At 41.5% G+C, this 16266-nt stretch overlaps 1 protein-coding gene across 1 annotated transcript in view; it reads right to left on the bottom strand.

Annotated features, from left to right (window-relative positions):
- Positions 1 to 897: 897 nt before the first annotated feature.
- Positions 898 to 16266, bottom strand: part of LOC145360538 (glutamate dehydrogenase, mitochondrial) — a 94620-nt gene continuing 79251 nt past the window's right edge. The window contains exons 12-13 of the mRNA XM_080215810.1: positions 15360 to 15422; positions 898 to 5262 (exon numbers count right to left, since the gene is read on the bottom strand). Of these exons, the coding sequence (XP_080071936.1) occupies positions 5143 to 5262; positions 15360 to 15422 (183 nt within the window). The 3' untranslated portion in view covers positions 898 to 5142. The remainder of the gene's footprint in view (positions 5263 to 15359; positions 15423 to 16266) is intronic.

The raw sequence follows: 16266 nt of genomic DNA, 5'->3' as shown, positions 1-16266 counted from the left end.
CATTATTTTTCATTGGCGAGCCCACAGTGATGACACAGATGAATCTGGATTGCGAAGGAGACAGTCAGAAGTCCATCAACTTCAAGAAGCACCATGGAGGACATGCCTCTGTCTACATCAATGAAGAACTGGAAATAGTTGAGAGCTTTAAGTTTCTAGGTGTCCAGATCACCAACAACCTGTCTTGGTCCTTCCACGCTGACACTATAGTTAAGAAAGCCTACCAACACCTCCACTTTCTCAGGAGGCTGAGGAAATTCAGTATGTTCCTTATGACTCCCACCACTTTTTGCAAATGCATCATAAAAAGATATATCTCAGCGTGATACAGTTCCTGCGCTGAGGAAGACTGCATGAAACTACAAAGGGTCGTAAACGTAGCCCAGTCCATCACACAAACCAGCCTCCCATCCACTGACTCTGTCTATACTTCCTGCTGCCTCGGAAAAGCAGCCAGCAGAATCAGCAACCTCCATGCACCTTGCACATACTCTCTTCCACCTTCTCCCGTTGAGAAAAAATGCAAAAGTTTGAGACCACGTACCAACTGACTCAAGAACAGCCTCTTCCCTACTGCTATCAAACTTTTGAACAGACCTGATATTAAGTTGATCTTTCTCTACACCCTAGCTATGAGTGTAACAATATTCTGCACCCTCTCCTTTCCTTTTCCCCTATGTACTCTATGAATGGTATCTTTGCCTATACAGCACACAACACTTTTCACTGTAAACCAATACACATGACAATAATAAATCAAATCAAGTGCAAATATGGTAAGTGTGCATCAGTTTCCAACATGTATCCTTCAGATAGTTTATATCATGGAACATTTTTCTTTACCTTCTAGCATCTTCTATTCAGCAGATTTTCTTCAAATGAGTTTGAAAAACAAGCGAAATTTCAAAAGCTTTATTGAGGTAAAGTTTATATTGAGCTGTTTAAAAAAAATGAAAAACAGCATTTCCTTTTACACATATGCTGCCATGTAAATTTTGTGTTCTATAAACTCAAGTATATTACGCTGAGAATGACATATTGGGGTTGGAGAAAAGAGAAACTCCCACATTAATATTAAATTTTCAAAATGAAAAATGGTGGAACTTTGAAGCAACCCAATTATTCACTTGTTTTGTTGCCATTTAGACAAAGTCATCACAACACTTAAAAACTGTGGCAAAAATATTGACGCGAACATTCATACAATCAAATTACTGGCATTAGATTAGGCCCTGTTCTTTCTTTCATATCCATGTTAATGTTTGTCTCCAATTTCCTGGGTACCCAAGAGGCAGCAAATATGGGAAGGGAGAGAGTGCATCCAAGCACATCAACAATACAAAGAATCTGTTGACAAAACCTCAGCACCATGAGATTGGGTTAGAAGAGTAGGAAAAAATATGCTAGGCTGACAGATTATCAAACAAACATGATACACATTGACTGGGGGAGGGGGGTTGCAATGACTGGTTGACATGGTCTTTGGGCAACTGAGGAAGATACACACCATCAGCATAACTGAAATAATTTATAGTGTAGCCACAATGTCCCAAATCCACATCTTAATTGTGCAAATTGCAACATTTTTTTGCAGCTACAATACTAAGTGACACGATTACATTCTCAGAGCAGTGTGTTACCTGACTAAGCCTCTACAGCAGAAGAGCCCAAGCAAGTTCCGAGAAATGTTGCTCAGGTTTGTTTTATTGCCTTTCTCCAAAATAATTGGCACTATAGCTCATTTCCAATCCAATTTTCTGGTTTTCAGCCCTTTAGGCTGGTTTAGGATCTCTACCCTAAACATATAACCAAATGGTTTCAAAACCTTCTTCAGTGAATACTTCCAGCTAGTAACCCTTCAATATATTAAATATTTCTTCATCCTTTAAATCCAGCAGACATGCTTAAGACATCTTGATTCTCTTACAATTTGCTGAAATAATTTATCATTCCATTTAATGGTGCTATTTCCATCTGTCCCTTCACCTGCCCTAATAAAAAATAAATGGCATTGGATGTCTCCTTATCGTGCTCCCTAGACAGTTGGGAGTTTTACTCATTTTTCATATTGTCTTATTAGCCCACCTCAGGTTTGTCTCACTTTGCCCACACATTGAACAGAATGAATGCCCTTAGATAGTATTTCATTGGTCTTCAACTATTTAAAACTAAGCCTCTCCTCTGGCAATTACTTGCATCTTCCCCATTACTTGAATTAGTCTGTTTTAAAGTTACATACCTGAGTATTTGGTTAATTGCAATACAGAGTGCTACACTGGACACTCCTGTAATTCAAGTCTGCTGAAGGTGCCATGTCTCTATGACTTTACTTGCTTATAGTCAGGCTGAAGACTTGAAGCCATTCTACAGGGTTTATCATACAGACATCCAGTTACTGCTAATAAGAGATCAGATTTTGTTTTTAAAAAAATCAACAACTTTTACACCTATTCAAAGTGTTTGAGGAAGGATTGAAGGGAACTTTGATGAAAGACAGTAGCAGGTTTCCAATAGAGCTTACAGAATTCAATGTTCTCACCGTTCTAATTGCTGGCTCAAAAAAAAGTCTGATGGTGAAGACTTGACCCAGAAATGCCTAATGATTGTTAACATAGTGGGCCACAAAATGGAGAAACGGGACATCCTGACTAACTCCAGCACAATGTCGCCAAAGCAAAAGGGAGGATTAATGCGTGAGGACTGAGTGATGATGCAGCAACGCTTCTGAAATGTCAAAAGTTTAATAATCTGTCAATTCACCATCATGCAATTACAAAGAACGTAGAAAAGAACACAAGACTGCTGTTTTTAAAAAAGGTTTATCTGACATGTCATTGCGCCCAAAAGGACCAATGCCAAAGGCTGACAAACCTGACATGCTTAATCCTACAGAAATATGAAACACATTCTTCAAGTGACCTTTTGTCATACGCAATTCCATTCTGAACACTTGCCAAGGCCTCATGAGAGAGAGCGGGTGGGTGGGTGGGGGAAGAAACTTGCTGCAAAACCTCTGAAGGAGATGGCGCATAACCAGTATCCTGCAGTTTTCAGCTTTGAGCTACCGATCTCATCAAATAGTTCCAAGCAGCTCAGAGCAATCTGGTTACTGCAGTGGAAAGTGCATTGACGCAAATCCAACAGGCAAGTTTACAAGATTAGATTGCCTGTGTAATCTGCAAAAAAAAAATCATTGCAATACAGGGTGCTACACTGGACACTCCTGTAATTCAAGTCTGCTGAAGGTGCCCTATCTCTATGCTCTACTTGCTCGTAATCAGGCTGAAGACTTGAAGCCATTCTACGGGGTTTACCATACAGACACCCTGTTACTGCTAATAAAGGATCAGATTTTGTTTCTTAAAAAAAAAATCAACAACTTTTGCACCTATTCAAGGTGTTTGAGGCAGGATTGAAGGGAACTTCGATGACAGACAGCAGCAGGTTTCCACTAAGGCTTACAGAATTCAATGTCCTCACCGTCCTAATTGCTGTGCAAAGTGAGGGAGTCATGTTTGACCTCTAAAGTACACAGGAAACATATAAGTAACTGTTTGAACGTATCCTCTGACGCTGTAGTTTTAAATGGAAATTCTACCTAATAGAGAAAAGTGCTTTCTTTAAAAATATGGAAATCGGTGATGGTTTTACCAGTGAAGTTGCTTTTGCAATTGTCTTGGTTACTTGTTTTGGGTGTTCTGCCCTGGTCACAACAGAGAGTGGATTCCATAGCATTAATTTGAGAAGAAAATTAAGCTGCACAAGTTATTTAAAAGTCATGATTGCCAGTTTGCATTAATGTTTTCTGCACCTGCCCTCCCCTCCCAAGGTAGGGGCAGGTCAATACCCATACAGGTTCCGAGTATAAAACTGCACTGATGTAGCTGATTACTGAGGAACGGCATTGCACCATCATTCCTCTGAACCCAGGTTACTGTGCTATCATGCAGCATGAAGCACAATGGCATATCTGCTAAACCAATGGATTGACAAAGATAGTGAAAAGCATGGCACATAGGGAAAAAATAAGGTTTGCTCTCGAAATTAATTTTCAGTGCATCTGCAATCTCTCACATCCTCATTTTCTTGTGTACTTTTGCCAGCCCTTTTTTTTTTTACAAGGTTGCCCTGTTTGGTGGCACATTAGATGCACTTTAAGTAAATATAACCCCCAACAATGATCAGTTATTCCTGTGTAGGTGTCCTGCCTTCAGTATATCTAACCCCTCCCCTCCTGAAGTTGACAACTTCTGCTGACAACCCTCACTTGCCCAAGATGTCAGTTTGCATATGCCAAATCTCCGCAGCAAGCATTGCCCAGCTTTTCTGGCAGGACTGGCATTACAGTCGAACCTGATCCTGACTTCCACAGGTGAACTTTGCAGCAGGGTCAATGAACCACAGTCTGGAAGAGGGGGGCCTATCTGATGCTAAAGCTCCAAAACTCAGGAGCATGTGGGCCAACTGTATCCCCATTTTCATCACGTTAAAGAAAATGACTCCTGTCAAATATGAATTATAGTATACCAACTGAAAAAACACTCAGTGCAGTTTATTAAGATTTGATCGTTCCTAAGCAATATTCTTCTTTTTTGCTATGTACACGTCAGGGTCCTAAATGACACAATTTTGACAGGTGTGCTACAAACAACTTGTAGACATTTGGAACAGTCAGACTCCATAAAGATGAACTGCAATCCCTTAAATGGAACCCGTTCTATTCAAGGATTGTAACCAAATATGCTGCTGAGATTTCAAAGCCCCAGACACCAAACAGGCTTCCAGAATCTTCCTCAGTGATTATATATTGTCAATTTAGTGAAACTAAACATTTGAGAGCCAGGGACGACAAACTGGATGCAACATAGCGACAAGCACCTCCCTTCATGTAACACAGCTCCCACTTGCCAGCAGTGCGAGATCATCAAGATTTTCTGTAAGCCTTAATTTTTACTTGTGGGTTACGCTCATTAATTATTCAACGTATTGACTAATTCTGGCAGCTTCTATTGGAGAATTAGTGTTCCAATGGTTTTAAAAAGTAAAAAGGAAAAGAATATTCTGCTATTATATGTAAACGTTTGATATGTTAGGCTGGGGAAAGGGCAAGAGAGGGTTTGAAAAGGACGGATGGTGCCCACTCTATGTGAAGGTCAGGCCGGCCTCATTGTACACCTTGAAGACTTTCTCGATAGCATTGACATAGGCAGCTGTTCTCAAATCCAGGCCCAAGTTATACTTCATCCCTGTGCGCATGATTTGCTGGAATAGAAGGAAAAACAAAATTAAAAGGAATGCATGCATCTTTCATTTTGACTCCATTGGCTCTTCACAGTTCTCCAGCTCTGACATTCTCCTGCTACCTCGCAAGCCATTCTAAACATCCACCCACAATGGTGAGCACCGACAGGTTATTCAATGTCACAACGGCTGATCCTAATCCTACCTGAACCCTAATGTCCAAATACCTGCACTGTCCAGATGCTGCGTGGCAAGGCCCCAGCTCACTGTCCAGTGACCTGTGCTAGAAAGTACACGTGCAAAGATATTGGTTGACGACAGATTAAAATTGGAGAGGGAAGGGAAGAATGGGACCATTTTTCTCTAAGTGCAACATAACGTTGCACAGTGGTCAGCACTGCTGCCTCTCAGTGCCAGGGGTCCAGGTTCTATTCCCAGTTTGGGTCACTATCTGTGCAGAGTCTCCCTACGTCTACATGGGTTTCCTCCAGGTGTCCAGTTTCCTCCCACAGTTTGAAAGAAGTGTTGGTTAGGTGCATTGGCCGTGCTAAATTCTCCCTTGGTGTAGCCAAAGAGACACTGAAGTACCATAATTCCATTAGTTTTAAGACAGCTATGGGGAAAGATAGGTCTGGTCCAAAAGTTAAAATTCTAAATTGGAGCAACACTATTTTAATGGTATCAAACAGGAACATAATTAGGGGAGTCTGTGGGAAGGCAAAGAGACATCTGGTAAGTGGGAGGCTTTCAAAAGTATGTTAACCAGGGTTCAGTGTAAGCACATTCCTCGGAGAGTGAAGGGCAAGGTTGGTAGAAGTAAGGAACCCTAGATGACTTGGGATATTGAAACCCTGGTCAAGAAGAAGGAGGCACATGGGAGCTAGGCAGCTGGGATCAAGTGGATCCCTTGAAGAGTATAGGGGGTGTAGGAGTAGAGTTGAGAGAGAAATCAGGAGGGCAAAAAGGCGACAAGATTGTTTTGACAGAGAAGGCAGAGGAGAATCCAAAGAGCTTCTACAAATACATAAAGGGCAAAAGAGTAACTAAGGACTGAGTAGGGCCTCTTACAGATCAGCAAAGTCATCTATGTACGGATCCATAAGAGATGGGTGAGATCTTAATGAATATTTCTCATCCGTATTCATTGTTAAGAAAAGCATTGATGTTAGGGAACTTGGGGAAATAGTGATGTTTTGAGGAGCGTACTTTATAACAGAGGGAGGTGCTGGAAGTCTAAAAGCGCAACAAGGTAGATAAGTCCCTGGGACTTTGAAGAAGTGTATCCCAGGACATTGTGGGAGGCTAGGGAGGAAACTGCAAGTCCCCTGGCAGAGATATTTGAATAATCAATAGTCACAGGTGAGGTGCCTGAAGATTGGAGGGTGGTAAATGTTGTGCCTTTGTTTAAGAAGGGCACAGGGGAAAGCCTGGGAACCATAGGCTGGTGAGCCTCACATCTGTAGTGGGTAAGTTGTCCAAAGGTGTTTTGACAGACAGGATCTACAGGCATTAGAGATGTAAGGACTGATTAGGGACAGTCAGCACAGCTTTGTGAGTGGAAAATCATGTCTCACAAATTTGATTAAGTTTTTTTTGAAGGGGTAACCAAGAAGAGGGCAGTGCAGTTTATGTTGTCAACTGGATTTTAGCAAGGCCTTTGACAAGGTACCACATGGTAGGTTGTTGCATAAGGTTAAATCTCACAGGTTCCAGGGTTTGGTAGGTAAATGGATGCAAAATTGGTTTGATGACAGAAGACAGAGGGTGATTGTTTTTCCAAACTGGAGGCCTGTGACCAGTGGTTATTTGTCATTTATATTAATGATTTGAATGAGAATATAATAGGCACAGTTAGTAAGTTTGCAGATGACACTAAGATTGGTGGCATAGTACAGTGAAGAAGGTTATCTAGGATTGCAACGGATCTTGATCAACTGGGCCAGTGGGCTGACAAATGGCAGATGGAGTTTAATTTAGATAAATGCGAGGTGGTGGATTGTGGTAGATCGTACCAGGGCAGGACTTACTCAGTTAACGGTAGGACGTTGGGGAGAGTTATAGAACAGGTTCTATAACTCCTTGAAAGTGGAGTCACAGGTGGACAGAGTGGTGAAGGCGGCATTCGGCATGCTTGGTTTCATTGATCAGAACACTGAATGCAGGAATTGGGACATCTTCTTGGAGTTGTACAAGACATTGGTCAGGCCACACTTGGAGTACTGTGCACAGTTCTGGTCATTCTATTATAGAAAGGATATTATTAAACTAGAAAGAGTGCAGAAAAGATTTACTAGGATGCTACTGTGGCCTGATGGTTTCAGTTATAAGGAGAGGCTGGATAGACTGGGACTATTTTCTGTGGAACACAGGAGACTTGGGGGTGGTCTTATAGAGGTCTATAAAATAATGAGGGACATAGATCAGCTAGGTAGTCAATATCTTTTCCCAAAGGTAGGGAGTCTAAATCTAGAGGGCACTAGTTTAAGGTAGAGGGGAGAGATACAGAAGTTTCCAGAGGGGCAATTTTTTCACACAGAGGGTGGTGAGTGTCTGGAACAAGCTCCTAGAGGTAGTAGTAGAGGCAGGTACAATTTTGTCTTTTAAAAAGCGTTTAGACAGTTACATGAATAAGATAGGTATAGAGGGATATTGGCCAAACACGAGCTATTGGGACTAGCTTAGGGGTTTAAAAAAAAACAGACTGACATGAACAAGTTGGGCCGAAGGGCCTGTTTCCAAGCTGTAAACCTCTATGACTCAGTGTGGCAACTAGGGGATTTTCACAGTAACTTCACTGCAGTGTTAATGTACATCAATTTGTGACACTAATAAATGAACTTTACTTTTCAAAACTGGAGGCAGAACAGAAGAGCAAGGCCATCTTCTCCAGATGCAACATATCTTTAAAAATCTTGTGCTGTGATTTCCACACAGTCAAATACTGATTCATATCAGAAAAACATTGTAGGAGACTGCAGTAAAAGGAAGGATGCTGTGAGACAGAGTTGTCCTTGTTTTATTGTTCACCAGAGAGTTTAGAATTCTGGGCAGAGGCAGCTTTCTACAAAGCAGACATTTCCGCTTACAATTTGAACAGCTCAGCGTTTGATGGTCAACAGGCATGAGCAACTTGGAAGAGGCACCACATGAGCTTTGAACACATTAGGCATCACAAAGCATTCTTTAATTTGTCCTCGGCAAGGCTGGGTGGAGAGGAGGGCCTGCCAAGTTTACAGTTTGCTGACTGCTCTCAATAGCCTGTTAAGTAACTTAACCATTTTGAAATTCCGTGCAAGGAAAGCCATCAAAATGGCCAGTGCCTTCAAAATGCATTAGTTATGTCTGAGTAGTCTCTATTAACAGTGAGGCAAATTCAGTGTGTGATTCTATCCAAGCAATCTCAGTTTGTGCAGCCTTCTGGGTTGTTATGGAAGCGCCATACCCCCAGTGTTGGGAATGTAACACTACGGCATGCATGTTTAGCAGGTCACATATAATGAAAAAAAAATTTTAAGAATGCACCCTGGAGTCATTCTCCTATTGTCAAAGGAAGTTAGATTCAAACAAAAGAGTAATTAAAAAGCATTTTATCTGAAAGTTCACTGTCTGAGGTGGAGTCTCTCTTGATTTTTCTTGTTTTGTGAGAGCGCAGCATTGAGCGCAGAGCTGGGGAAGACAAACAGCTGCAAGGGGCACAATTTTTTGAAGTTAATATAAAACTGTGCAGACTGCAGGTGATAAGTTACTGGGGACTCACAGGGTATGGAACTGCCTGCAGGCATCAAGGTGACATGTGACTGATTGATACAGCTTCACCCTGAATCCAGTAGGAGGCAGGATTTGATATACTAACTTGATCCCTAGTTTGGATGTACTCAATTTTCCAGCTCCTCTCTTTTATCTGGGTGGAAATTGACTCAGAGTTACAAGCAATCAAACTCCAGGATAATAATAAGATTGTTACATTCCTTAACAAGGCAGGGTACATGCAAATGAAGGATCGTGGCATTGGGTTTGATGAAAATCCATTAAAAGGTGATTATTTAATGACCCCAGTATTATTTCCAGTTCTTCTTTTGTGGCAGGGAAGTGGCTCCAGTAGCAGCACTGATGACTGCTAATGACCTAACTCCCATTCTCAAATTTTCAATTCCTGACAACGTAGTTCCCCACTGGAAAGACAGGATTAGGGAAATCTTTTCTCTGGGGGTTGTGCGACTTTGGAACTCTCTGCCTCAGAAGGTGATGGAGGCGGGGGTCTATGAATACTTTTAAGACAGAGGTAAATAGATTCTTGCTAGACAAGGGAATCAAAGGTTGACACGGGTAGGAGGGAATGTTGATCTTGAAACACAAACGGATCAGATGTGATCTTATCAACTGGTGGAGCAAGCTCAAGGGGCCGAATCGCCTACTTCTCCTATTTTATATGGTCGTATGTAACCCTCAAATATTAAGATACAGAAGTGAAAGGACACTGCCTTTTTCTAAAAAAGATTTCTATTGGGCAGAAATGTACAGAAACACAATCCAGGAGAGATATTGGTTCAATCTAAAACTGGGTGCATTAACAGAACTTGCAATTATAGAATGTAGAATAGGCCCTTTGACTCATCAAGTCTGCACTGAGAGATTAGGGACACCTGAACTACTACCTAATCCCATTTGCCAGCACTTGGTCCATAGCCCTAAATGTTTTGATGTGCCAAGTGCTCATCCAGATGCTTTTTAAAGGATGCATACTTCTTTTATGGTCAGGATGTTCCAAAGTACTTCACAGCCAAGTTCGTACTTTGTGTAATCACTGTTGTGGGAAACCAATTTGTGCACAAGATTCTACAAACAGCAATAAATGATAAATAATCTGATTTAGTGGTGTCTGTTTACAGATAAATATGGTGCAGGACACCAGGAGAGCATCTGGGGGCCTTGATTTAATATCCCATCTAAAAGATAGTCCCTCGGCTGTGCTGCACTCCCTCAGAAATGCAGTGAAGTTTGAGAGTTGGAAGACAAAAAGCCATTATTTAAAAAACAGCTCATGAGTTAATAATTATACTATTATGAAGCAGAAAATCACGTCTTGTAGGGCCAATTATTATTGTGAATTATCAGCAGAGACAGGTGCTTTGGTGACTGCAATATTAAACACAAAGTCATAACACCAGAGGCAAGGGCGGTATGCAATGTCTGAAAGGATTATTTAACCCAGTGTTTCTCACGCTATTACACAGGAGAAGCTTTCAGATTCGTGCGAATAGCCTGAATCTAATTTGTCACCACACCCATATGCTGCACCGTTTACCATATTGTGGTACATACCTGTGTGCCTCAGCTAAGCAGCATAAGGGACAGAGCTGGCACTACTATAGCACTAGTGTCTCTGAGCCAGGTGGTTATGAATTAAATCCCAACTTTGAGACTTAAGTACAGCGCTGAAGGAGTGCTGCATTGATAGAAGTCCCAACTTTTAATGAGGATGTTTAATGAGATGTGGTGAGATGAACGGACATCTGGTTGCAAACAGAGTAGGAGTAAAAGACAGCTATTCAGGATGATAGAAGTGTGGTTCCACAAAGGCCAATGCTGGGATCCATGTTATTTATAATGTGACAAAATACAATGTTTTATTTTGGCTGTCTTTTTAATTTGGGATCATGTGACATGATCTGAATTCTACTTCGTAACCCACCTGAGTGGCTTGGTTGTTAAAGGTTAAAAGGAAAATGATACAACATGCCTACACCTGTAGACAATTGTAACAGCAATTGTGGTGACTCTCACAAGGCGGTGTTAGAAATGTCAAGTTTCATAAACAGTTATACTTTGAACTCTGTTTAATTCCAGATAGAATAGAGTTGGGGGTCTAGCTGGATACAAGACCCATGTGATTCGCATTGCCACGGAGATGAGCTTTGACAAGGGAATAGTCCATAGAAAGCCATTGTCATATTGGGTTACAGGATTTCTCAGACACAAGAGAGTCTTCAGCCACCTCCAAGAGCAGGAGATGTGAGCAGCCAGTGCCGCACCGAAAGCAGAGAAAAGGCTGATTCTATTGCTTGCCACACAGAATACAAAAGGAATTTATGCTTAGATTAAAGAGACTGAGTTTTTGTGGATTTAAAAAGGAGGCTGGAATATTGGCCTAGCTTGGAGTAGAAAGAAATAGGGCAGGATTTTATGGCCTCGCTCACCCCAAAAGCATAAAATCCCACCTGAGGTCAATGAACATTTTCATTGTCTGCCCTTGCCTGCTCTGATTCAGTGACGGGCGGGGCAATAAAGTTCTGACCAAAATCTAACGCTCACCATGGAAGTCAGTTCTGGAATTTGAAGCTACCTACTTGGGTAAAGGAAAGGAAGCAAGTCCTCAGAAACTGAGAATACCTTGTTCCCTGAAGAATGAAATATCCAATTAAGAGACAATGTACTGGCATAGTGTTCTGTGTCATGTTAAAAGGTTAATGGGGAGACTTTCTATAATTTAGAATGCAAGTTGTCTATTAAATAGCATTTAGTCAATGTTGCTTTTATCCCAGCTAAAAGTCTTAAAACCTTGTTGTGTGATCCAGTGTGTCACCGGAAGCTCCATTTTTTTTTAAGTTAACAATCTCTATAGGGATTATAAATAAATTACAGGAACAATTTAGGTCTTGGAATCAAAAATACAAGAGTGAGGAGAACTGCCAATTACAAGATAACACCAATACATTTTCAGAACAGAAATATAATTGGCAGAATGAATTTCAACACAGTATTACATTTTGATAAGAAAATGAAGTCACAAATTGCTGCAGTTGGAAAACGATCAAAATGAGGTAGACGAACAAAGATCTGGGAGTACAAATAACACAGATCACTAAAAGTAGCAACACAGGTCAATAAAGTCATGAAGAAAAAGCAAGCCAAGCACAAGGGTTTATTTCCAGAGGGATAAAAAAGGCACGTTAAGCTGAACACGTATTGAACTTTGGATTAGAACACATTTGGAGTACAGTTAGCATATTAGAAATTGGATATTGAGCCACTGAAGAGGGTAGAAAAAAGATTTACAAGGATTATACCAGAAATATGGGGGTAGACGATCAGGAGTGAATAAAAAGAGAAAGCTAACTTAATAGCAAACTTGTGCAGGTTAGGTGGCTTGGCCATACTAAATTGTCCCTTAGCATCCCAAGATCTGCACATTAGGTGGATTAGCCATATTACTATGGGTGGTTTATCAGAATAGGGCAGGGAGGGGGCACTGAGTAAGATGCTCTTTTGGAGAGTCGGAGCAGACTTGATGGCCCAAATGTCCTTCTTTTGCACTGTAGCAATTCTATGATTTAAGATTATGAAAAGTTTTGACAAACTAGGCAGAGTGTGAGTTTCTATTTATGAGGAAGAGCAAAGTTAGAGACTATCAGTTGATAAGATAGTCACCAAGAAATTAAATAGGAAATTCAGAAGAAAGTTTTTTGGTCTGGTATGTAGTTAGAATGTGGAACTTAGTAAGTTGAGGGTAATAGATGATTTTAAGGAGAAGGTGGGTAAGTACATGAGGGCGAACAGACTGGAGGGTCATGCTTAGAGTTGGAGGAGGAAGGATGGGAGGAGCTTCGACTGAAACATACGCCAACTGACTGGTTGGGCTGAATGTATAGCATAAAAATGGCACCAAACTTTCCAAACGTAACTACGGCACCGTATTCATGTGAAGGCAATAGGTCTCATGGTGAAACTTGAAAAGGAGGAAAAAGGAATTCATTCCCGTCTCCTGGGCAACATCCATCCTTAAACCAACACCACTGAAACAGATTTGGTTGTTGTTTGAGAGATCTTGCTGTGTGCTGATCAGCTGTCAGATTTGCCTGCATAGCAGTGACTATGCTTCAATAAGACTATTAACTGTGAAGCCTTTGACATAAGACATAGGAACAGAACACAGCCACTCGGCCCATCAAGTCTGCTCCACCATTCAATCATGGCCGATATTTTTCTCATCCCCACTCTCGCCTTTTCCAAATCACCCTTGATCTCCTTATTAATCAACTATCTCTGCCTTAAAGACACTTAATGACCTGGCCTCCACAGGCTGAGGCAAAGAGTTCCACAGATTCACCACTCTGGCTGAAGAAAATTCCTTCTCATCTGTTTTAAAGGATCATCCCTTTAGCCTGAGGTTGAGCCCTCTGGTTCTAGTTTTTCCTATTAATGGAAACATACTTTCCACATCCACTCTATTCAGGCTTTGCAGTATCCTGTAAGTTTCAATAAGATCCCCCCTCATCCTTCTCAACTCCAATGAGTACAGAACCAGAGTCCTCAACCGTTCCTCATACGACAAGCTCTTCATTCCAGGGATCATTCTTGCGAACTTCCTCTGGACCCTTTCCAAGGCCAGCACATCTTTCCTTAGATATGGGGCCCAAAACTGCTCACAATACTCCAAATGGGGTCTGACCAGAGCTTTATACAGCCACAGAAGTAGCTCCCTGCTCTTATATTCTAGCCCTCTTGACATAAATGCTAACACTGCATTTGCCTTCATACTTACTGACTGAACCTGCACGTTAACCTTAACAGAATCTTGAACAAGGACTCCCAAGTCCCTTTTGTGTTTCTGATTTCCTAAGCATTTTCCCATTTAGAAAATAGCCTATGCCTCTGTTCCTCCTTCCAGAATGCATAACCTCACGCTTTTCCACATCTATTCCATCTGTCACTTCTTTGCTAACTCTCCTAACCTGTCCAAGTCCTTTTGCAGCCCCCCAGCTTCCTCAATACTACTTGTCCCTCTACATATCTTTGTATCATCTGCAAACTTAGCAACACTGCCTTCAGTTTCTTCCTCCAAATTGTTTATGTATATTGTGAAAAGTTGTGGTCCCAGCACTGACCCCTGAGTCATACCACAAGTCACTAGCTGGCATCCTGAAAAAGACCCCTTTATCCCCAACTGTCTGCCTTCTGTCAGTCAGCCAATCCTCTATCCATGCCAGGATTTTATCCTTAACGCCATGGGCACTTACTTAACAGTCTCCTATGTGGCACCTTGTCAAAGGCTTTCTGGAAATCTAAATAAATCACGTCCACTGGTTCTCCTTTATCTAACTTTCTTGTTACCTCCTCAAAAAGAACTCCAACAGATTTGTCAGACATGGCCTCCCTTGAAGATATGCTGACTCAATCCTATTTTATCATGCACTTCCAAGTACTCTGGGATCTCATCTTTAATAATGGCTTCTAAAATCTTGCCTATGACCAAAGTCAGGCTAACCAGCCTATAATTTCCCATCTGCTGCCTCCTTCCCTTCTTAAACAGTGGTATTTTATTAGCTACTTTCCAGTCCTCTGCCTTCAGTGATTCCTGAAAGGTCACCACCCATGCCTTCACAATTTCCTCAGCTATCTCTTTTAGAACCCTGGGGTGTATTCCATCTGGTCCAGGTGACTTATCCACCTTCAGACCTTTCAGTTTCCCTAGAACCTGTGCTGTCTGATTCTCCTGGAGCTCTGGCATCCCATCTTCCACCATGAAGACTAATGCAAAGTAACTATTCATTTATTCTGCCATTGCTTTATTTCCTATTATTAATTCTCCAGCTTCATTTTCCAGTGGTCCAATGTCTATTTTTGCTTCTCTCTTACCTTTTATATACTGAAAAAAACTCTTCCTATCTTCTTTTGTATTACTAGCTAACTCATATCATCTTCTCCCGTCTTATTGCTTTTCCAGTTGTCCTCTTTTAAAGGATTCTCAATCCTCTGGCTTCGCACTAATCCTCACCAACTTTGCACGCTTTTTGTTTTGCTTTTATGCTGTCCCTGATCTCCCTCATCAGCCACGGATGCCTCGTCCTCACCTTAGCATGTTTCCTCCTCCTCGGGATGCTCCGAGGACATGAAAGACAACACACAAACGGACAAGGTATTTTCTGAATCAGGTATGGAATTCAAGGTCATGTGGAGATGTGGACAAAAGGCAGAATTAAACACCCGTGAAATTTCATGCTGTACAATAACGGTAGTTTAAATCTCTATAGTAGCACAGAGCGAGTGTAATCATTGTATTGTTTTCCAAATGGACTATTCTACATCCCTCTGCACAATATATTTTCCAATTTACATACCTTCGCTGAACGTTCCATGGTATATGCAAGACCAGAGTGAACAATATCCTTCTCAGAGGCACCCTGTGAGAGAGAGAGGAGCGTGTTAGTCCAGAGAAACTAGCAACTGTGTGTGAAAACATATCAACGGCTTAGTGGAACATGCAATCCAGCAGAAATGAATGGGATATCGTTGTTCTGGAGGGAGTAAGTTATCTTTGAATGGGGGTCGCCCACCTTTTCAGACTGAACCCAGCGTCTCTCCAAGCAAGGCACCAGAAAGCAGAAAAGAAAACTTCCTGCGGGATGCTCCAGTCTTGGAGATAATCATACTTTTAACCCAATCTCTGGAGCTCAGGTGTTACATCAACTTAAAAAATGTGGTTCTAATCTTGGTCCAATACAGGGTTGTTTAGCACTGCTGCCTCCGTGTCAGGGGCCCAGGTTCAATTCCCAGCTTGTGTCACAGTCTGTGTGGAGTCTCCCTATGTCTGCGTGGGTTTCCTCCGGATGCTCCGGTTTCCTCCCACACTCCAAAGATTTGCAGGGTAAGTGGATTGGCCACGCTAAATTGCCTCTTAGTGTTAGGGAGACTAGCTAGGGTAAATACTTGGGGTTATGGGGATAGGGCGTGGGTGAGATTGTTGTTGGTGCAGGCTCAATGGGCTGAAAGGCCTCCTTCTATACTGTAGTTTCTACAATTCAATCTCCGATTCACAGATTTTACTCATTTCAATGTGGAGCAATTTGACTGTTGCATTCATTCTAATTACATTTAAAACAAAATTTTAAAAAAATGTTTCCAAGAAAATTACTTCTCAAGTTCTCATGACTGAGGAATATACTGAAATGTTGCGATTAAACAAAATTGGGCTTTGATAATTAGATTCTCTCAGTTCCAAATTACAATTTGTTGCTCGAGATATTA

Source organism: Carcharhinus amblyrhynchos, chromosome 31 (assembly GCF_965287045.1).
Source record: "Carcharhinus amblyrhynchos chromosome 31, sCarAmb.v2.hapA, whole genome shotgun sequence".
NCBI classification, from domain to species: Eukaryota; Metazoa; Chordata; class Chondrichthyes; order Carcharhiniformes; family Carcharhinidae; genus Carcharhinus; species Carcharhinus amblyrhynchos.
The sequence above is the reverse complement of the archived record's forward strand: the minus strand, read 5'-3'. Positions and strand labels throughout refer to the sequence as shown.